General features: G+C 49.5%; 5 protein-coding genes across 5 annotated transcripts; 1 reads left to right on the top strand and 4 right to left on the bottom strand.

Moving 5' to 3' along the window:
- Positions 1-7,773: 7,773 nt before the first annotated feature.
- VC83_04194 (uncharacterized protein) lies at positions 7,774-12,131 on the bottom strand. The gene is made up of 4 exons (XM_024467829.1): positions 11,506-12,131; positions 10,582-11,344; positions 8,151-10,528; positions 7,774-8,102 (listed from the first exon to the last, which is right to left on the bottom strand). Exons 1-3 carry the CDS (start codon positions 11,682-11,684, stop codon positions 9,785-9,787), a joined length of 1,686 nt encoding a protein of 561 aa, XP_024324321.1. The 5' UTR covers positions 11,685-12,131; the 3' UTR covers positions 7,774-8,102; positions 8,151-9,784.
- Positions 12,132-12,705: 574 nt separating this feature from the next.
- On the bottom strand, positions 12,706-13,156 carry VC83_04193 (uncharacterized protein; the record flags this gene model as incomplete). The annotated part of the gene is made up of 1 exon (XM_024467828.1): positions 12,706-13,156. One exon carries the CDS (start codon positions 13,154-13,156, stop codon positions 12,725-12,727), a length of 432 nt encoding a protein of 143 aa, XP_024324314.1. The 3' UTR covers positions 12,706-12,724.
- A 715-nt stretch (positions 13,157-13,871) lies between these two features.
- Positions 13,872-14,878, bottom strand: VC83_04192 (uncharacterized protein). The gene has a single exon (XM_024467827.1). The coding sequence runs from the start codon at positions 14,716-14,718 to the stop codon at positions 14,101-14,103; it is 618 nt and encodes a 205-aa protein (XP_024324315.1). The 5' UTR covers positions 14,719-14,878; the 3' UTR covers positions 13,872-14,100.
- Positions 14,879-15,864: 986 nt separating this feature from the next.
- VC83_04191 (uncharacterized protein) lies at positions 15,865-16,170 on the top strand (the record flags this gene model as incomplete). The annotated part of the gene is made up of 2 exons (XM_024467826.1): positions 15,865-16,052; positions 16,104-16,170. The coding sequence occupies 2 exons, from the start codon at positions 15,865-15,867 to the stop codon at positions 16,168-16,170; spliced, it is 255 nt and encodes an 84-aa protein (XP_024324316.1).
- A 2,670-nt stretch (positions 16,171-18,840) lies between these two features.
- On the bottom strand, positions 18,841-20,829 carry VC83_04190 (uncharacterized protein; the record flags this gene model as incomplete). Its single annotated transcript, XM_024467825.1, has 3 exons — positions 18,841-19,148; positions 19,219-20,649; positions 20,694-20,829. 3 exons carry the CDS (start codon positions 20,827-20,829, stop codon positions 18,841-18,843), a joined length of 1,875 nt encoding a protein of 624 aa, XP_024324317.1.
- Positions 20,830-21,891: the final 1,062 nt, after the last annotated feature.

Below are 21,891 nucleotides of genomic sequence, written 5' to 3'. Positions count from 1 at the left end.
TACCGAGGATGATGCCGCTTGAGGCACGTTTTGCTTCTGTTTGCCCTCTGCGGCCCTGCTTGCGCGTAGCTAGATGAATACACTCTTCTCCCTCTGTTGTGGCTTCTCTTGTTTACTGTGATCTGACGGGTGCTCTTGCCTGTTTTTACTAAGCTCCTAGCTCCCTGCCTACATCAGTCACTCGTGGCACGTCTGTTGCCTCTCTGACTACTGGCTGCCTCTTATAATAGGGCTCGAGGAGTGACACGTGGAAAGTAGGGTGGACTGCCAACTCCTGTGGCAGTTCTAATCAGTACGCTTGTTTACCGATGATTCCTACAACCTTAAATGGGCCCTACAAACCGTTCTGCGAGCTTTCTGTTTGACCTACGCAGCTTGAGGTTCCTTGCTGACAACAATACTTGGTCGCCCATATTATACTCCATAGGCTTCCTTTTTGCATTGTAGTGCTTCGACTGCGCCTGGGTGGCTTTCACCCAATTCCGCGCCATCGCTTCCCTTTCTTCCTGAAGTTGAGCCACCCTCTCAATTGCTTCAGGCGCGTTGTTACGACGGAACAAGAAGGCTGGCCAACTACAGGACAGGAAGGAGGGAGGTCGCATGAGACCGGCCCTGGTACCTGGAGGGGCAGCGGGGAATAGTAGTTCCGAAAGTATCACGTGACGGACTCGCAGGATGATGAGAAGAGTCCTAAGAGTCCAGGACTCCGAGGACTCGAGTGAGTTCCCAGGAGTCCACTAGGCACGTGACGGACTCGCAGGATGATGAGAAGAATCCTAAGAGTCCAGGACTCCGAGGACTCGAGTGAGTTCCCAGGAGTCCACTAGGCACGACGCCACTATATAAGTAGATAGTATTTCCTTAGATAGGAGCTTCGTGCTCAACTCAATACAGTATTTGTTATATACTAGTAACGTGTTACTTGAAGCCTTTGTGTCTGATCCCCTGCCTCCTCTGATAAGTAAACCTTTACGCAAGAGAACCTCTGTGTCTTCTATCGTTTAGAAGTCAGCGTTACACGCGTCTCCCTTTCGAGGGGCGTCCGCGACACTTATGTCTGGCATCTGCGGGTCAAACCCCTTCAATGCCCGGAATGGCGACATCCTTATTGTAGAGTGGTAGGAATTGTTGTACGTAAACTGGGCTAGAGGTAATAGCCCTACCCACTCATCCTGTAGGCTTGTAACAAAGGAGCGTAGGTATTGCTCAATCGTTTGATTCTGCCGCTCAGTCTGTCCGTCTGTCTGCAGATGGAAAGCGGTGCTCAATCGCTGTCAAATCTTAAGGTAGAAACAGAGACAGGACCAGTAATTGCTTGTGAACACTGATCCCCTATCGGATACAATTCCCTTCGGAATACCGAACTCTGTGATGACGTAGTGCAGGATAAGAATTGTGATTTCTTCACCTGGACCATTTGGCTGTGGGAGCAGCTGCAACTCGCCATATGGGCGGTGCCGCTTCGTTACCATTTTCTGACAAACCTGGCACGTCTTAACGTATTCTTTTACGTCTTTCCGTAGATCCAGCCATTCGTACTTCCTCTGTAGGAGCTCGGTGGTCTTTGCCACCCCAAAATGCCCTGCAAGCGGGTCATCGTGGTGTATACGTAGGAGTTCTTCAATAAGAGCTGGGACTCTTGGGAATGGCATCTTCCTGTGCTTGTATAACACTCCGCTTACTGGGTGTATTGCCCACTCGCGCTCTACTCCGTCCGTACGGGGCAACCTCTTCGTCATCCTTTGAATTCTCCCGCTCAAGAACAGATCACTGTTTTGGGCTTGAGTGATGAGCTTCTGAAGGTCTACAGGGGGGTCCCCGTATGGCGACTCTGCTGCTGCCGCGCGTACCACTCGGCACCGTGCAATCACAGCTGGTGTCTGCTCTGCGCCCTGTCTGCGGAGGGGTCGTGAGAGCTGTTCCACTTCGTGGAGGATATCTTTAGTTTCCGTTTGACTGTTTGCTTTTGCAAATACAGCGCGGATTCGAGTACTCTGCTGTGACGCCTCACGCTCGCTGCTTATAGCAACCTCGCTCCATCCACGTGCCAGCTTCTGCTGAAGCGTAGGGAGCAACCCATCATACACCTTATGTTGGCGGTCGACGTAGTCCGGTCTACGACTCGGACCATCTGCAGGGTTTGTACGGCCAGGTCGATGTTCGATTTCGAAGTCGAAGCCTGCCAGGAACTCGATCCAATGGGCCTACCTATTATTAATGGCTGCCTTCTTCATGAAGTAGACCAAATTGTTGTGATCGGTCCTTACTATCCTGTAGATAGTGATGCCAGTGCTTAAATGCTGCGACGATAGCGAGAAGCTCAACGTCATGGACGTCGTACCTGATCTCTGTGTCCTTCAGCTTCCGGGAGTAGAAGGATATGGGGTGCCACCGCGTGACCCCCGCTTCGTCAGTGTACGGCTGGGTTAGGATGGCAGCAATCGCCATTCCTGAACCGTCCGTCTCAAGACGAATGGGTTGATTCGGGTCAAAGTGGCGGAGGAGCGGAGCGGACGTAAACGCTGTTTTCAACGTCTGAAAAGCCTCTGCCTCCTCCTTATTCCAATGGAATGGGCCAGCCTTTTTCCCCTTATCACTTCCCTTCAACATTCCTGTAAGGGGCTGCGCTATATGCGAATACCCCTCGATGAACCTCCGATAGAAGTTCGCAAACCCAAGGAAGACCTGTAGATTTTTAAAACTTGTAGGTTCCGGCCACTCCATGATTGTCTCAACCCGAGAGGTATCCATTGAGACCCCCTTTGTCGAGACGATAAACCCAAGAAACTCTACCTCTGTTGTAGAGAATTTGCACTTCTTTAGGTTACAGTATATCTTGAACTTCCGAAGCCTCTCAAGGACTGTGCGGACGTGTTGCGGGTGGTCCTCACTACACTTTGAATAGATCAAAATATCTTCAAGGTACACAATACACAATACATCCACAAGACCTGCGAGGGCTTCGTTGATGTACGCTTGGAAGGAGGCAGGGGCGTTACAGAGCCCAAATGGCATCACTAGGTATTCGAAGAGGCCATACCTCGTCTGAAACGCTGTCTTCCACTCATCCCCCTTCCGTATTCTCATACGCTGATACACATCCTTTGCGTCGAGCTTAGTGAACATCACTGCGCCACTCAATCGATCAAGGATCTCTGATATTAAGGGAGTAGGGTGCCGATTCCTCACCGTTATCACATTGAGGCCTCGGTAATCCACACACAATCGCTTGGATCCATCTGGCTTTGGGATAAAAAGAATTGGCGCTCCAGCGGGGCTCGTCGAGTGATGAATCCAACCCTTCTGGAGTGAGTCCTCTAAGTATACCCTTAGCGTCGCCAGCTCTTTTGCTGAGAGGCTATAGATCGGTCCCCAAGGCGGTTGTTTCCCTGGCTCAATATCAATAGCATGCTCCACACGCTTTGAGTACTCTGGCAGCGATGCTGCCCCTTCGTTGTCAAAGACGTCAAGGAATGTGCGGTATTCTTCTGGGACTCCTTGAGCCTTTAGCTCTTGCCCTTCCTCTTCTATTCTATGTAGCATTGCTACATAAACAGGCTCGTTGCGACTCTGCAAGCCCTCCGCCTCTTCATGCGAAAGGTATTGGATATCCTCAACAGGAAATCTCCACGAGCCTTCCTGCCAGTTATCATTGGATTCTCGCCTAAGAAGCCACGGGTGCCCAAGCATAAGATCGTACCCCTCAAGCTCGGTTGCTGAAAAGGAGTGTTTCCCTTCCATCTGCACCCCTTCAGCATCCTTAACGCGGAGGGTAAGCTGAGCCCTTCCGAAGAGCTGAATTTCCTGGTCGCCGACACCCTTAGCTGTCACGAAGGTCGGCTCCCACTCTCCTCCTATTTCCTTCGCCACTACATGCGATATAAGGTTCTCTGTGGTGCCGCTGTCCACAAGTGCGTGGATCGTCCGCCACTCCTCTGACCCCTTCACGTCTACAAGCGTTGACAAGCCCTGGGCAGTCCCCTTCTCCCCCTCTCCAACCGCTGGGGCTTCAGTGGACGGGTCTAGTTTTTTGGATTTCCGAAACCCTTTGTTGCAGCCCGCACTCGAGGTTCGCTGCTAGGCAGCTGAGCAAAGCACTGAGCCGACATGTGGCCTGCCCGACCACACTTGAAGCAGAGGTTGTTGTCCCTCCGATGTTGCTCTTCCTCGTCTGAGAGGCGGGGGCGCTTTGGAAACGTCTTGGGTGTGCTCCGGCCCTCATTTGCGCCTGGTTGTGACCTCTTATGGGGTCGGTCATCCTGGCTACTGGATTTCCCTCCGTTCTGATTCCTCGAGCCCTGGATCTTCGACGCGTCTAGCTGTTCAAAGCGGGCTGCTAGCGCAATGAGTGCTCCTCGGGAACGGGGTATTTCAGGATAGGCAATGACTTTGTCCCTTACATCCGGCTGAAGCTTCGCGAATAGATGCTGGACCTGGTGTTCTCCCTTATAAGCTGGCAGGTCCGCCTCTAAAGTCGCGAGGTAGGTCGCGAACGCCTGCGTGGTCTGTCCGACCTGCTGTCACGCCTCCTCGTATTTTACCGCTGTTGCAATGGTGCGGTTGACTGGGTCCTGTACTAAATTGAGGAGGAAGCTCTTAAAGCCCTCCCAGGTCTTGCAGAAGGCCGGTTCCTCGTACCGGAGCCACGCGTCTCGAGGTTCTCCTATAAGCAGGTAGCTGCGAAGTCGCAGCGCAGCTCATCCGACTTGTTGACCCGGGGCTCTAGGCGGAAGGCCAGCTCACAGCTCGTAATAAATTCAGAGTGCTCGTGGACAGTCTTCCCCCTGTATTCAGGTATAGCTCTCGGTCGCCAACTACGCGGCACGCCTTCCTGCGAGACGGAACTCGCAGGCGTCGCGCTCCGCTCTAGGGGTGAGTCGTCGTGTGGCCCAGCCTCGAGTTCGATCGTCTGCTGGCCCTGTAGCCGTTCTTGCAATCGCTGGATCCGTTCTCCAGTTTCCTTGAGCTCGAGCTCCCTCTGGAGCTCGGCTTCAAAGGCTTGCGCCATTGGCAATTGCGCCTCGATTCCCGGTGGGCTTTCATGCCATTCTGGGGCCATAGCGCCCACACTTTCTACCATACTTTTCTCCTGGGAGGTGGCAGGAGCGGTCTCACTACCCTCATGCTCGGGGTTGGTAGCGGAGGTGCGTCGGGTTCTGCACGGTGGCATGGCGGCTGGGTTGACTTCGTACTGGGCTGTTCTTCCTGATCGCAGGAATAGTGGAGCGTTCAGAATGTAAGGATCTTCAATGAACAGGGCAGTACGAGATCACGTTCTTCAATCGTATATGCGTTTATAGATCCTGTAGATTACAGAGACTGAACGCTGACCTTTCTCTGAAGGTCCGCGTTCCTACTATATACTACGGCTTCACGTGTTCTTCGGCCGGACGTTCCTCCGTCCTGGCACCGTAGCTCACGTGTTATGACTCCGCACGTGATGCGTTCGTGACAATACCTCACCATCGAGTGTTTGTTGGTGGATGAGTTGTGATTGACTGGTGCGAGTGAATCAATCATTTCTATACATAGCAATACCGCATCAAGCGACTGCAGAGACATTCTGACCCAATTTGATAATTTTGACATTAGGAATCTTAGTGACATGTGATAATATCCTAATAGTTGCATCTTTCTTTTGGCAAGTGCTTCTAGATGGCCCAACCTTGCGTCTCTGAAGGACCCCTTAGCATTTCTCTCATTTGGTTGGCGGTGTCCCTATGAAATTTCCATATAAGTAGAGTCGCCATTTGTACCTCTATTGTCGTATGAAACATCACCACCACAAATCTTTCCTGCAAGTACTACTTCTTGAGAATATTCATAAAGCTGACTTAATATTACAAGAAGCACAATAAATTGGCTCGATGGGTTAAGCTTCATTGGAGAAAGCTCAGCCTTTTATTGTGCCTCAGATTGCTGATGCCACTGGCCCTTGAGGTTTACAGAATGATCGACACGACTGGCAGGAAACCCCAGTAGTGAAAGATATCGATGGCGGGATAGAGGCTGGCCCGAGTAAGCATTTCCAGTGTCATGCTGATGAGCCTGCCAGAACTCTTTGTTGCATGGACTCTCTAGTGCAGATAATTTGTCTTGCGAAATGGTGGAGGGCAAATTGAGTAGAGTTGGGAACTGGCAGTCGAGCATGTAAACTGTCCAGCAGAGTCGTTTTTGACTCTCATAGACTACAGAATCTTAGCTCTACTTATTATTTTGTAGAATATGTGAAATTCAGTCGAAGATCAAGAGTACTCGCACCTATATTCGTCAATGCTATCAAGGCCCTGTGGCTTCGGGTTTCGGGGCTTCGGGACCCTTGATTTCTGATAGACCAATATGCACTGGCACCATCCCCCCACCCTTGTCTAATGCCAAGCAAATAGATTTAATCGTCGGTGTTCGCACCGACCACCCTGCAGGTGGTCGGCGAAAGCAAGTTGCACACGGAAAGCAAGTTGCACACCGCCAGATAGTATTGGTATATAGATTCCAATACAACCACCATCGTAATAAATGTACCATGACTTTTGACTGTAAATGATAAGCTATTCCTAATGTCAAATTGTCCTCAAGATCAAGCTCATGGTCTACAAAAAAGCTATCGCTCTCCTCCACATCTAACCCACTGAATCTAATAAAACCAGTATCCTCATCTTCGTCTACTTGCGACTGTGAATAGCCCATTGTTGAAATTAGCTGGGAGGTAGCTTTTCTTGGAGCTCTGATTCTTGAGCTAATTTCTCTGGGTCTTGAATTGGCTCTAGTAAATCAAGAGGAACCTCCTTATTTGCCTTTAACAGAATACTAACTTGACGCTTTCTTGCCTGCTCAGCTTTGCGTGCTTCTACTCCACACTTGTGGAGTGCCTTCTTGACTTTGCTCAGTGCAATCCGTAACCTATAATTTGCAGTCCGCTCCTGTGATTCCTTATGTTTTTTAGCCTTGTCTTCTTTTTTTTTCTGTGCGTCTCTTGCTGTTAACGTACCACTAGTTGTCTGAAGAACAGAGCGACTTCGGATCTTAGCCTTCTGTTGATTTGCAACCTTTATAGATAGTAAATCATGCTGTAGGATTGCAAGCTCTCCATATGCAAGCATGTTTTCAGTACCGCGTGCCCAGGAATTCCACTCTAGAGCTGATGGATTAGACAGTAGATCTGGTATTCTAGCTTGCCAGTGTTGAAGTTTTAGCTCTGAATGTATAAATTTCGTTGATGTTCTTGGAATTTCTTGACAGTTTTCTTGATGCTCAAGAGGAGCATATACCCCCATTGTCTTCAAAGCTTCTTGGGAGTTGATTTACCACATTCCAGAGTTGCGAAAGGCTCCTATAATGGTTCCCTTTTTAAATGTGTTCTTGCGAATCTCTGATAAATCGCGGAAGAATGAGGCTATATTGTAATCAATATCTAAGCTCCGCATTGCGTGTTGAACTGCTTTCTTATGCCAGTGTTTATATGGTTGGAAAACACCAACATCAAGAGGTTGCATCACATGAGTAAGATGTGACGGAAAGGGATATGGATGAATATTCATCTCTGTAGCCTGTCACGGTTCACCAAGGCATAGGGCGCCAGTTGGGTATTATGAATTAAACTCAATCTAGAGAAGAAAGGAAAGAGAAGAGGAGCACTCGAGCAGTGGCTCGATCTATATACAGAGTGAATTCTCTTTAGCGAGACCAGTTCTGAGAATTCACTCCACAACTGAAAACTTCGCTCCAACCCCGGAAAGCTCCCCACACCCCTGAACCCCCACTTGAGCTGCAAGGCGCACTTGATATCGTAACATAGCCCGTAGGAGAAACTCTGGAGTTGTATGGCTTATATGGCTGTCCATAAGAAACACTTTCATCGGTTTATTAGGGCCAGCATCTGTATGCTTTATAAAGTGCTCCAAAAATATCATCGCAAGCTCGCTGTTTGTATATCCTGAATCTGAAAGCAAGACTAATTCGTCGCCATTCAATTTTTCATGATACCAAGACTCCATATGCTGGTGTCCTTGTACAATAATCACAGGTGGATACTCTTTCCCAATAGCACAGATAGACTCGATCACTGTGACAGATTTGCGGTTTTCAGCCATAGGAACATACATCTTAAATAAGTAAGCTTAAAGCATCTAAGAATAATAAACTGTACGAACTTCTGTGATATATGCTGGAACAACCACCTCTTGTCCTAGTGCTACTCCTACTCGGAATCCAGTCTCATCAAAGTTGTAAATATCCTGTGGCTGGATATTATGCTGCGTACACCAAGCTAAGTACTCTGCAAACCAATTTGTGACTGCAGATATGTCGTGAGAAGTGACACGCACTTGAGCAATTGCCTTAGTCTTAATAACTCGAAATAGATCTGGATGAGCCTTCATAAATCCTTGAAACCAGCGCCATGAAGGTGGTGGCTTTGCGATTGTCCACTCTCTTATCCATTTATCCGCAGACCCGGTAGTATTCCCGAATGAGTGCCTCGAAGGTGAATGGCTGCAATACACGGATAGTCGCGGTCGCGATGGCTATCAAGAGGGGTCTCCGCTTCGATCTCAAATCGGCCCTTCTCTCGAAGATCAGCCTAGACTGAGGCAAACGTCGCTGCTCAGTGCATGTAACTCGCAATGTCGCAAAAGGTGCCGCGCGGTGGTCTACCAAAGGGCCGGCAACGTTATTGCGAGGCATTTTTGCAATTGGCTAGGTCATAGCGCAAGGCGCTCTCAAGGCAGATTGCGCATGGTACAGTTGCAACAGGCTTCAGATGTGGGCGGCGACGAAGAAAGGCGCAAGAGGAGGTGCGATCTGAACGCTCAATCTCGCATCTTGACCGATCTCAGAGGGCTCGCCATCGCGAAGAGCTCGGTGGCATGGAAGGCGTAGTCACAGCCATCAAAGGGCGTGAATTGACGACGCGGCTTTGCGAATACGTTCATGTGCCAGTGTGGGTTTTCAGCTGCGGCGAGGCCGAGCAGGGGATCCGTTGGGCGGGGCCATGCAGTGTGAAGGGGAGGGACGGAGGGGGCCAAGCGTGGCACGACGAGCGCAGTACATGCGAGAACGTAAGGAGGCAGGAGCGACGGTGGAGAGGGACAGAGTTCGGGGGCGAGGGAGTGGCCTTCTTATAGAAGTTGAAAGCGGCGGCAGGCACGTGCACGCGTGATACCCGATCAGGGCGGGACGCTAAACCCGAAGCTCGAACACCACGATCTCTATTATAAGTTATAAGGCGCTGCTTTATGCAAAGCGTCGTAAGCTTCATAAATCTTGTGATATTGCAACTTTTCAACAGCTCTTTATACGATGGATTGCACGCTGTTCTCTTTCTCTACGAATGTTAGAAACGCCAGAATTCTAAGAGCTTCTTATGTTTCTAAACCTAGAAGCTAGGAATGCACTTCTAGCTAATTGTCGTCACACCATCTATTATTATCGCTCATCTATAAAATTTGCACATCGCTGATGTATATCCACCACCACCATGCGACGTCCTCATCCTCCTCATCGTACGCGCAAACAAAGAAAAGAAAAGGGAGAAGTGCCATAAAAAGGCCACCTCCCTTCGCCATGGGCTCAGGGACTCAGCCCCCTCCGCCCGGCCAATAAAAAATGCAGTGTTATGGATTTGAAAATGTGACAAATTGAAAAACTTGTATGCGCCCGACCATCTCTCATCATCCGCCCAAAATAAAAAATACAAGCAAGTAGTCAAAAAGAAAACAAAACACGCTAAAAGAGACAAATTCGTAACGAAGCAAGAAATGTCGTCAGATCGGTGGGTTGGCTAGCTTTAGATGCTCATATCCCCCGTCTCAACTTTGTGCTTCTGGCACGCGACCATAATCTCAACCTGCTTCGCGATATCGCCCAGCCTGCTGAGGACGACCTTGTTCCCATCTACGAATCCGAAGATGGTATATTCAATCCCAACATCCTTGCAGAACTCCCGAACCAACGTCTGCACCCTGCGCAGATTGTGGCGGGGCACACGCGGGAACAAGTGGTGCACGGCCTGGAACTGGAGTCCGCCGTGGATGAAATCCAACCACTCGGGGCAATCGACATCCATGGTGGTGCGCAGCTGCTTCTGTGCGAAGGACTCCGTAGCGCCAAGGTCGGCGGTCGACATTCCCCAGTGAGAAAGGGTGATCTGGACGTGCAGCGGCATGGTGATGATGTGAGAGACGAGGACGAAGGCTACGCGGATGGTCCAGGTGGGGAGCGTGAGCCAGAGGAGGCGGTAGCCGAAGAGGTACCAGTAGCAGGCCATGAAGAGGATCTCGGTGGGGCGCGTCCAGGCTGCCGTGCCCTTGTTGGAGGAGCGCGGGGAGATCAGGTGCAGCCAGGAGAGGAGATAGAGGTTGAAGCGTGCGATGCCCATGACGGGGTAGTAGGTGTACTTCTGGAACTTGATGGCGATCTCGCAGGCGCGGTCCCAGGCGAAGTCGAAGTTGTAGTAGGTGGAGCGGAGGGACTGGAAGAACATGGGAGAGTTGGCAAAGAGGGGGAGGTTCTGAATATCAGGGTCGTGGGCCTGAGATATGTGGTTAGCGGAGGGTCTTATCTGCGGAGTCAACGGGTGCTTACTGGGTGGTTGGGAACCAAGTGGTGGACATTATGGCTGCTCTTCCACCATCCAATGGATAATCCACAGCAGAAATCCGCAATGAAGATCCCAATGAGAGTATCGGCAATGTAGTTATGGGTGATAGCCAAGTGGCCAGCGTCATGCGCCGTGAACATGATCTGGTGCCAAAACAGGCCCAGAAGCATGGCGGAGGTCATATACCACCCGTACTTCAACGCCGTCATGGAGAGGGCGAAGATGGAGACGTAGCGGATACACTCCTTTCCATATTCCCAGAAGCGACACTCGTAATGGCCGTCGTCCTGAACCTTCTGGTGTAACTGGCGGTACCTGTTGATGATAGTCCTCTGGGTTGCCGGGTCCACAGATGGGAATCTGCCAATGTCCGAATCTATCTCCAGCTGCTCAGCGAGGTCCATGAACTCGACCCGCGTGCAGCTTCTTGGGAATTTGTCCAACGTGCCAGTAACCAGCTGGTTCACGTCCAATTTATCCTGAATGTTGCTGAGCGGTGACTCTTCATTCGGGCAAGGTGGCGGTGCACCCTTCTTGTTGCAGGTCCCATCGGCTCCAGGGAGAGCTGATGTCTTCGAGGGGCAGAGGGTGGTTGTGATCGTCTTTGCGCATTTTCGCATATTCGCTTCCCCTTCGTATGGGCGGAAGATACCACCCGAAATCGGGGGCTCAAAGTTGACCCATGGCATGTCTATGTATCCAATTCGAAAGCTATCCATCCTCGGTAGGGTTTCCGAAGAGTGGTAGCTATAGATCGACACGATATGTTTAGTTTTTGTTCGCTCGTTTTGAAGGGGGCAAGGACAGATGAGTTGGAACAACTCAATGGCAGGTACATGATGCGGCAAGGACCATGGGAGGAGCTTGATAGTTCGGAGAGAGAAAGAGTGAGAGTCCGCCTAATTTACATTTTGATCTCGTCCGTGGCATCTCTGCCCACCATGTGCTGAATCGGCAGCTTGCCTCCGGGATGCCTCTCGAGCCATTTGTCCAAGCGCAGGACCTTGTTGTCGAAGATTACGATGGATTGATTGTTTGCAATGAGCCCTTCGATCTGGCGGCGAGAGAGAACGCGAGAGCGGCTCATCTTGGTGGCGGTTTGGGGGAAGGAGCAAACGCACGAAGCGAGTGAAAAGAAGGAAGAGCGCCGCGGAGGATTGGGCAAGAGTTGAAAGACGAGAGCAAGAACAGCAAACGTAGGATACAACGGTATAGAAGAAGGTAGAAGGTAGAGTCCGTTGAGTGAGTGTTGAGAAGAAGGGAAAGTGGAATGAATGTGTAACAGTTGGGGGGAGGAGGTAAGGTAAAAAGTAAAAAGATGGTGTGAGGAGGTAGCAGTTAGTAGATCACAAGGTAGCAGAGGAGCAGAAGGGGGGAATCGCAATATGAGAATTAGATGGAGCAGCACAGCACCGTAGAGTAAGTACTTACAGTACCCTGGGACAAAAGGCACAAGGGAAGGGACAACATGGCACGTCAAAAGAAAAGTCGAAATTAGGCGGGAGAGGAGAGAGGAGAGAGAGGGAGAGAGAGGAGAAAGAGGAGACAGAGGAGAAGGAGGAGAAAGGAGGAGGGAAATGGAGGCAGGAGAGAGGGGCGAGGGGCGATCAACCAACCCCATCACCTTATCGTCGGCCAACACGCAAGTAGGAGTATTGTAGTAGGTGGAGTAGGGTAGGTTGGGGTAGTTGGAGTAGTGGAGGTACATAAGTTGGTTAGATGGGTAGATAGAACGGATAAGTACTTCTGCTAAAATAGTGACATAGTAGTTTAGTAGGGGTGTGGCCAATGGGGGGCTAAGGGACGCTAGGTACGAGGTTAGTGGCGGAGAGAGATTGACTGGATAATGAGGGGGAGGGTGTGGGACGGTACTTGCGTTTGTATGTAGAAAACAGGATAAGGTGTTGTACCTGCTTAGGACAGTTCTGGTACATGGGTTGGTTATAATGGGATACTCTGTTCTCTCCTCCCCCGTCTCCTCCCCCGTCCCCCGTCTCCTCCCCCGTCTCATCCCCCGTCTCCTCCCCCTGCTCCTCCCGCTTCTCCTCCCCCGTCTCCTCCTCCGTCTCCTCCCCCTTCTCCTCCCCCGTCTCCTCCCCCGTCTCCTCCTCCGTCTCCTCCCCCGTCTCATATCACATACCATCCCCATGTACTTTCCCCTGCCCTGCTGTCATATCCTCTTTCTGCTCCACCTGGCTCCTTTCTGACTTCCCTGTTAGGGCTATTTTGTTGGTTTGGTGTCCTCGGGCTTTTGCAGGCGGCTGTGGCTGTGCAAGCTGTGTGCGCGTACATCCACACCATGTTCGAGTCAAGGCGAGACACATGTCGACACTCGACAAGGTCGAGACGGCAATAAAGTGGGCGGGAACAAGTGTACGGCTGGTTAATTGCAATAACGTGCAGTAAGTAGAGTGTTGGCGGGTTTATTGGCGTATTGGCGTATGGCGTAGGGCGTTTTGGCGTTTTGGCGTATTGGCATATTGGCGTTTTGGCGTTTTGGCGTGGCTTTGGCGTTCTGGCGTTCTGGCGTTCTGGCGTTCTGGCGTTCTGGCACTCCATCGGGGAGGTGCCAGAGTTTCACCTGCCACCGTTCTTGGGGGGAGGAGGGGGGAGGAGGACGTAGGGACGGGCGGGAAATATTGATATTACAGGAAGAGGAAGGATGGATGGATGTGTGTTACATACTGAAACGACGACCCTTGAGCGTCATTATCATTATCATCCACAGCAGGCGCAAAAGCAGAAGGAAAGAAGAAAGAAAGAAGCATACGTACGTACGCTCCCTAAAATAACCCTCCCTGGCCTGTCAAAATGCAGCTTAATCTCAGTCCATCCCCGAACGCGCAAGGGGTGTGTGCACAGCGGACGTCTAGCAAGCTACTAACGCTACCAACACCACTAACCCTGCGAAACTCCACGTACACCCTTGCTAGCGCGCCCTGAGTAGCCTGTGCGAGCGTGCTGACGCCGCTGAGGTGTGGGCGCAGTCGCTCTAGTGGCTGGGCACGGCGACTTCCAGAAAACCCAAGAATACAACTTCGATTGTGTGACGCTGTGGACGGACGAAGGGAAAGGGAGAAAGGGAGACGGCGATGGATGTGGCCCGCCCGCCATGGACGCAGGGTCGCGATACGACATGACTCGCACCACGCAAATGCGACTCCGTATCGTGGCAAAAGGAATGAAATGTTTCCTCGGCTGATTGTCACCGTTTTGGCTCCACACCCTCTTCCTTTTTCTTCTGTTTTCTTCTGTCTTGCAGGGAGAGGGGGCGTACGGACATGGAGGCTGCCCACCGTACAAAGTATATTAATTAGGGCCGTCGAGTAAATAATCAGGTGACTTAGAATGTCGATACTTTGTATCACGTGATTACGTTCTGGATGGGCACATGACCTCAACACCACCACCCCAAGTATTAGATTATCCACCTCCTCAAACTCCCCTCCATACCCCTCCCCAAAGTGACGAGATCATGGACAAACACCACGCGGTTCCTCGTCTCATCGAGGTGCTGGAGTCGTCGTACTAAACGGACGGTCTCCGCCATCGTAAAAGGGCGTGGTCTTCCCCTGAAAACCGACAAAGAACCCCTTCATCAAACACCAATCCAGCAACGGCCCGTTGCGGATCAACGTATACGTGAACAGCTGATTATCGCTCGCCAGTCGCTCGAGGAGCTGATACACCTCGATCTTCGACTGGTAAACGGGCAACGCGGCGCTTTTGGGATTACCTATGTTCGGAGAGAACTCGGAGGGGATGAACCGCTTCACGCCCGCGGCGATAGAGGCCTTGATGAGGAGGGCTTGCGTCTCCATCGCTTCACTGGTAAGGGCTGATACCACGGCATCTTGGTTGCTTAGAGCAGCGGCGAGGTCGGGGATGGGAGCGTAGTCGACGCGGATGACGCGGACGGAGGGTGGGGATTGGGCTTGGGATGAGTGGCGCGTGAGGACGGTTATGTTGAAGATGTTGCTCGAGATGAGGGCGTGGAGGATGGGGGCGCCTAAGTCGCCTGAGGCCTGGAGATGTGTTAGACTGCGTTGTGGGTGGACAATCACAATCCCCGAGCACACCATTTTCAACCTTCCCATCCCTACAACTAAGTTACCATGCATAAATTATCACATTTCTAAGCCAGTGCGGGTGCGGATGCGGACGCGGAGGCTAAACTAGATTAGGCAGCAACTATGCATTCCCATCTTTAATAATCAATTCGGCGTAAGATTTATAAGAGTGTTCCCCTCCGCACCCGCATCCGCACCCGCACCCACAGCAACAACGATTATGTCCACCCGCGCCGACCAATCTTGCCTCCGCTGCAGTAGACAGAAGCGGCAATGTGATAAACTTCTTGCCAATCTGTTCCCTCTGTAAACGGTACGCTAGTTTTATGTGGGGTGTCTTCATGGTTGCTGATAAATTAAGGTTAAATAAACCCTGTTCTCATCCGGCGCATCCGGAGACTCCACGTCTGCTGCCTGTACCCGATTTATTGGACTTGACGTCATCTAATTTACGCTATACCCTCAAATCCCAAGTATCCTCAGTTATTGGCGATGGTTTGCGGTTACGAGAGGCGGCTGTAATTTTTTTTCGGAGGGTGCATACTTGGTTGCCGGTCGTGTCGGAGACGGGTTGTTATGCGCAACTATCGAGATTCCGTGTTGAAGCCGCCCCATCGGGCTTCGGTCTCTTAACTCTCTCTATATTCCTCGTGTGTGCGATGCCAGTGGATGGCGATATGTCATTGTAGACATGATGTCTGTATATTCTGATCAAGAGCTGGGTAGGTATGCTAAAGGCGACAAGGATGAATCTCTGGCAATGCTACAGGGTCGATTACTGCTGACGACATTCGAAATCGGACATGCGATGTACCCATCAGCATACATCTCGGCTGGAGCCAATATCCAGGCAGCGGTCGCTCTGGGGGCGTGCTGCATCATCTGCGGATCTATCCAGGGCTTTTCCGGATCTGCATTTAGCTGAGGAGGCACGGCAGACCTGGCGTGGCGTTGTTATCACTAATAGGTTGGATCCCCTCGTGATGCTCATCAAGTAATGTTGAAGCTAAGGATGGCACTTAATAGATACGCATCTCTTGAGAGTAGCGCTAGACACAGTGCATCTCTGGGACGATCGATAAAAGGGGTATGCGGCAATAGTGTGCTTGATATAAAGCCATCTTTATAATTTATACAGATAACTGACCTAGATATCAGAGCTCTAAAGATTTAGCGCAGATGAACCCGTCCACTAAGATGGCCTACTCATCACTGCTGTTAGATCAAGTGCTTTCTCACATCCACGAGCGTACATCGCAACAGGAGTTTAGAAGAGTGGAGGCAATGCAGATCCTAAACTCGTTAACCTCGTTCTTAGCATCTTTCGAGGGTGAAAATAACGCCCTGCAAACTCTTTCGAATAGTTCCCTAGCAATATGCAGAAGGTAAATCCCAGGAGTATGCATACAAAGAACAGGGGCTAACTGAAACTCTAGTGCTATGCTGGAAGTCCTGGAATTCGGATCTAAGGTTGAGCCACTGGATAATGAGTACTGTATTTAAGCGTCACTTAATATCTTGACGTCCCTGATGCATGCGATTGCACATGGAGCAAGGGGTGTGAAAACTGACTCGGCAGGGTTGGCAACTCTGTCCAATAATATGATAATTATGGGCGTGTCAACCAGGTTCAGAACAGTGATCTGTGAAAGCATGTTTTTATTCATCTAGCCACTGTAACTTCTTTTATATAGCAGAAAAACTCTGCTTCTGAGCTAGTCTCAGAGCAGTGGTGCCCAGTTTTATCTTCTGAGTTGGGTGATACTGGGCTTGGCCCCGGGTTGGCGCTTGGTGGCCTGGGCGGCATCACTGCCTCTTATCCTGGGCACGGAGTGAGAATTCCACAATTTTTATTTCACATTGCGTATATAAAGCCGCCATCGTCTGTCTCCATGATGCGAAGGTATCCAAGGATGGTGTAAGGAAGGCCATCACGTGCCACCACGTGAGGTCCCTTTCATAAGCGGCCCATAGGGCTCGGTAAAATAGGGCACAAGGTGCATAGATAAAAGGGGTTGGAGGCCTCGGAAGAAGGCCTCCAGTCAATAGTCGATGTATCTACGTAGACCTATTGTGCTTACAGAATACGATACCTTCCTGCCTCCTGACCTGGTTCCCTGGACTCCCGTGAGACCCTTAGGCTTACGACCCTTACAGATGGTAACTTAAAGCTGATACAGCCACTGAAAGACGTACTGGGGTATATTGGTTTGAGATGGGGTGCTGGAAGTAAGAAGCTCATGTTATATGATTTGGTATTGTCCTAGAAAATTGCTAATAATCACAAAGTATTATGCCGAGAAAATTGAACAAGAACAGAAAAAATTCAACTTGTGAATCAAAGAATACATTCTCGTATAGTGACACCCAATGTCTATGTTGTCACGCTCTCAGTTAAACCGTCTATTCCTCTAACTTCCCCCTTATCCTCCAATTATACACAAACGGATATTCCGTCTCCTCATCCCCATTTCTCTGAGTCGCAACTCTCACATTCAGAAGGTATGTCCCCGCGACAACATAAATACAGGTAATCTACTACCGGACTCTCGACATGGTCAATTTCCACTTCCGTCTTTGGACCTGAGCTGTTGCTGCTTTAACCTGAGCTTTGGGTGAGCTAGACTGATCTGTGACTGAGCCCGGCTGAGCAAGCCTGAGCAAGCCTGAGCCGGGCCTGCATTAGCGCGGATGACCGCCACATTATGCTCTTCGGCAGTATTCGCTGCCCGCAAAAATTGGAAATTTCCATTTACGCCACTTCTGCCTCTCTTTTAATAATGGCTCTGAACGGCCAATATCTGCCGTTCTACTTTCCATAAGAATACCATACTCAACGCCATTAAGTGCTTCCTTTCTGAAGCACCTGTGGTCAGTCACTGAAGCAATACGATACAAACTCAAAATAGCAAGGTGCTTCAAAACGCAGCGTAATCATGAATATATTCAGGCTACGAGAGATCGACAATAAATTGTTAGAATATGCAATATGGCATTGCTTAGAGCGGGGGCAGTGAGATACCATCATCGTATCGTTCAAAACGTGATGGAGAAGCGCAGGAGCTGAACTCTCCGTCAAGGCAGAATGGCGATGCTGCGAGGGAGGAACATGACCCCAACCCGTCCAAACCAACGCCGGCAAAACATACCTCCAGAGGCCCTAAATACCCATCAATGAAAGAGCCAGTCTCAGGACCTAGCTGCTTGATATTCAGCTGGTCAGCTCCGGCTGCATGGATTAGCGGGAGAAGAGACGTGATGGTGAGCTGGTCAAGGATGCGACGAATGTCCTACTGAAGGGGAGGGGAGGCAGGGGAGAAGTTTATTGGCCGGAGGAGAGGTCAGGCTCCGATTCTTGCTGCACAGTTCAGCTGGAGGGGAGCCATGCTGACAAGCTGATCAAGGATGCAAAGGATGTCCTGCTGAGCTGTGGGGGTCATCGAGGAGAGGTCAGGCTCCTATTCATGCTGCACCGTTCAGCTGGAGGAGGGCCGTACTGATGAGCTGATCAAGGATGCAAAGGATGTCCTGCTGAGCTGCGGGGGGTCATTGGCTGGAGGAGAGGTCAGGCTCCTATTCATGCTGCACCGTTCAGCTGGAGGAGGGCCGTACTGACGAGCTGATCAAGGATGCAAAGGATGTCCTGCTGAGCTGTGGGGGGTCATTGGCTGGAGGAGAGGTCAGGCTCCTATTCATGCTGCACAGTTCAGCTGGAGGAGGGCCATACTGACGAGCTGATCAAGGATGCAAAGGATGTCCTGCTGAGCTGCGGGGGGTCATTGGCTGGAGGAGAGGTTAGGCTCCTATTAATGCTGCACCGTTCAGCTGGATGAGGGTTGCAATGACGAGCTGATCAAGGATGCATAGAATGTCCTAGCGAGCTAGAGAGGGTCATTGGCTGCAGCGGAAGTCAGGCTCAGGCTCATACTGCACGGTTCAGCTAGAAGGGAATGAATCACTTGATCGAGGACACAAGGAATATCCTTTCGATGAGCCGCTGCACCCTAAATTTGCTTAGGAATCCGATTAAGCGGAACTGATTACTGCAGGGTAGAAGAGACGAAATAGGGGTCCGTTTTGTTGAACAGAGTGGGAAGGGGGGGCGTCATGGTATGAAAGACGTCAGGGCGATATCGACACCCAAAAGCTAAGAGCTCTGCTAGGACTCTCTTCCTAAATTCGGGTATGCGCTATGGCCTGCTGGTTAGACAGATGTGGCTTCCCTGAAGCCATAAGGCGAATACCGAGGAGGACAAACAAACCGCAATCAACTTCGTTGTTTTGCTTGGGATTTGGTAATGCTGGAACCCTTTGCTTTTTGGGAAACCAATTACCAATCCAGTCTAAAAATACTTGGGGTGGTTTCCCGCCAAGGCTATCAAAGTATTCCCACTGCACAATGGTGCCCTTCTCCTGCGATTTGATAACAGCAAAAGTCCAATGGAAAGCATCATTAAAAGGAATAAATATAGAATACTTTCCTGTGTCCGTCAGCTTTATAAAAGGTTTCCATGGCCTTTCTAACACCATTCTTAAGATAAGTTTGGATACCTTGACCGTGAGGGAGATTAGACCTCTGAAGAAGTTCAATATACGCATTGATAACCTCATCATCAAGGTATTCTCCATGTTTTAGACGCCAAAGTGACAAAGCTATATTAGCCTCATAACCTAAGTTCGTAATTGTTGTAAGGACTGACAAACTTCGGTGGTTCTTAACTTTGATTCCCCGGACAATAACACTATCTAGCCTCTTTGAGGTTTCTAACTCCCAACCAGGTGTAATTTTTGGTACGATCTCTAGACCACTATGGGCCGGAGTCGTCATAAAAGGGTGCAGCACACTTGATAAGACAGACGTCGGTAATTGTGAGGCCTGGGATGCAGAGATAAGTGAGACGTTAGATGCAGATGCTTGTGCAAGTGAAGCGATGGGTGCAGAAACTGGTTTATGTGAGACGTTAGACGCTGACGCTTGTGCGGCTTGGCTCTGAGATGCAGATAATAACAAATGAGGGACTATGGACGAAGTAGACTGCCATAATGGTGGGATTATAGAGGATGCAGATGAAGTTTTAGGCGGGACTATAGATGAGGGTGCTTGTGTACGTATGGTCTTATGAGGTAACGCTGGAGTTGCCTTCTTAGCATTGTGATTGATGGCTTTAAAGGTAATCAATTTTGCTGCCTCCCCAGAATCAAGAAGTATGTTCTGCGTCGTGCCAAGTGCTGTCGGATCCCTCTTCTGGTCCTGCTCCAAAAGCCCACGAGCTTCCTCTGTTGACCTTGCAATGAACAGCTTGTACTTATCTTGTAGGTACTTTATGTTTGCGTTGCTTATAATATTAGGACAATCCTTCAACCACCAGCTAGACACATGCATTGCTATTGTGTCAGAGTCGCCTTTTACGACTATGTTGAAGCATTTAAGTGGTTGTGAAGGAGGCTCAAGGTTAATCCAGGCACTTAAACCACCGCATTTTCGAACTGCTGCGCACATATCTATTGTAAATTTTCTTCTTGACTCGACTTTAAGTGCAGTTCCTACAACAATCACCGCATCGGGTTTTGACCTGAGATCTGAGGCACTAACCATGGCAATAGCTGTCGTATCTGCATAGTCATAGTCTGGGTTAAACGAACCTAGATGTGTTGGATTCCCTTGACATTTAACAGTCCTTAGGTCTCCATGTAGCTGAATCGTTGTCGGCCATGGCTTCGTTTCTGGCAGTGGTATTTTAGTTCCGAGGGACGGTAGCTGCGTGTCTAATCCATCAATATTTTGAGTGTACAAACGATGCAAGCGGTCTTCTTTAGCAAGCTCTTCAATAACGTGGTGAAACTGAGTTGGGTTTGCAGATCTTATACTGCTGTACATTCTGCACATTGTCTCGTTAAGAAGCGTTGTAGAAGCATCGTCATTATATGAGTTCATGCTAAACACGTCTCTGCCTTTCACTGGCAAATCTTGGAATGTAGCGACTATATTGATTAGTGACTGTAGATAGAAGGGAGGGGCTACCTACTTCCTGCGGATGCTGAGATTCCAGCTCCCGCAATGATTACAATTCTCTTTCTCTGGCGAAATGCATCTATTAATGGACGCAGCTCTACATGCGCCACATAATCTGCTACGGAGCCGAGGTCAACTTCCAATACCATGTTTCTTTTGGTTTTTAGCGGTGTGGAATTATGGGATTATAATGAGAAGTCTAAAAATAATGGGAAGTCTGAAGTTGTCTTATGGTAATTATTACTAATTAATGCCCGCAGCCCGTTTTGGCTCCTCATTGTAGAATTTACGGCTTCAAAAATAGCCCTACTCTAATATAGATCACAATTTTGCAGAGACTCTAGTTCTTATCTGATGGCTGATAATCTAGCTCCATTAGAGTAATGTCTTTGCTAAGAGAACTATGTAGAATCAATCTCAGCTCATCGCAAATCTTTGTCGATGCAGATACTATATGCTGTAAGCAAAAAGCTGCCTTATGGCATTGCAGACTTACCTGTAATAAGCATTCTGTCATACTGACATTCGTTGCACTCAGTTTGCTATCAAACTCAAGAGCAAACTTGGAAATCTCCTCCTCAAACCTACAAGTCACTATACATATTTTGTCTTATCACACCAACAACAAGAGCAATACTACTCAACGATTGCTACAACCATCTATGATTCATTACACGTCATCGCTCCTTAGTTACTGGGCCGATATTACCACATAGCATATCTCTACAACCCTCTATGATTCATTACATGACATCACTCATACTACCACATGACATATCTCTACCAACTAGAGGCCTAGGAGCATGAACGATAGCTCTAAAAGCTCCTACAAACCTCTATGATTCATTACATGTCATCGCTCTTTAGTTACCCACAAGATTGGTTAAGTTATGACATAATTTGTCTATGACATAATTTGTCTATGACATAATTTGTCTATAGGGGTACTCTGACCTTGGACCTCCTTTTACTTCCTATAGGCTACGAACCTAAGAGATGGTTCTATGGGATTCTCTTACGTCGACTACAGTTACCAAGCCTGGTTAGTCATGGAAAGTCATGGAAAATGAGAGAACTACACTCCTTTGGCATAAATAGGATTGCCCTTTCCTTAAGAAAGGGCAAGCAGGCAATACAGTAAATCGACTAGCACATACTTCTACGTCTTTTCCAAGCTTCCAAGCATTGATCTTGTTATTCTCTGTTTTTGA

Source organism: Pseudogymnoascus destructans (genome assembly GCF_001641265.1).
Source record: "Pseudogymnoascus destructans isolate 20631-21 unplaced genomic scaffold scaffold_9, whole genome shotgun sequence".
Lineage (NCBI taxonomy): Eukaryota > Fungi > Ascomycota > Leotiomycetes > Thelebolales > Thelebolaceae > Pseudogymnoascus > Pseudogymnoascus destructans.
The sequence above is the reverse complement of the archived record's forward strand: the minus strand, read 5'-3'. Positions and strand labels throughout refer to the sequence as shown.

What these genes read in the sequence shown, in the direction of transcription:
- VC83_04194 (XM_024467829.1), bottom strand. Translation starts at nt 11,684, where the DNA reads ATGAGCCGCTCTCGCGTTCTCTCTCGCCGCCAGATCGAAGGGCTCATT. An exon ending in GCCACGGACGAGATCAAAAT is followed by an intron (nt 11,345 to 11,505) that starts GTAAATTAGGCG and finishes GTCGATCTATAG; the next exon opens with CTACCACTCTTCGGAAACCC. An exon ending in ACTTGGTTCCCAACCACCCA is followed by an intron (nt 10,529 to 10,581) that starts GTAAGCACCCGT and finishes CACATATCTCAG; the next exon opens with GCCCACGACCCTGATATTCA.
- VC83_04192 (XM_024467827.1), bottom strand. Translation starts at nt 14,718, where the DNA reads ATGCATGGTAACTTAGTTGTAGGGATGGGAAGGTTGAAAATGGTGTGC.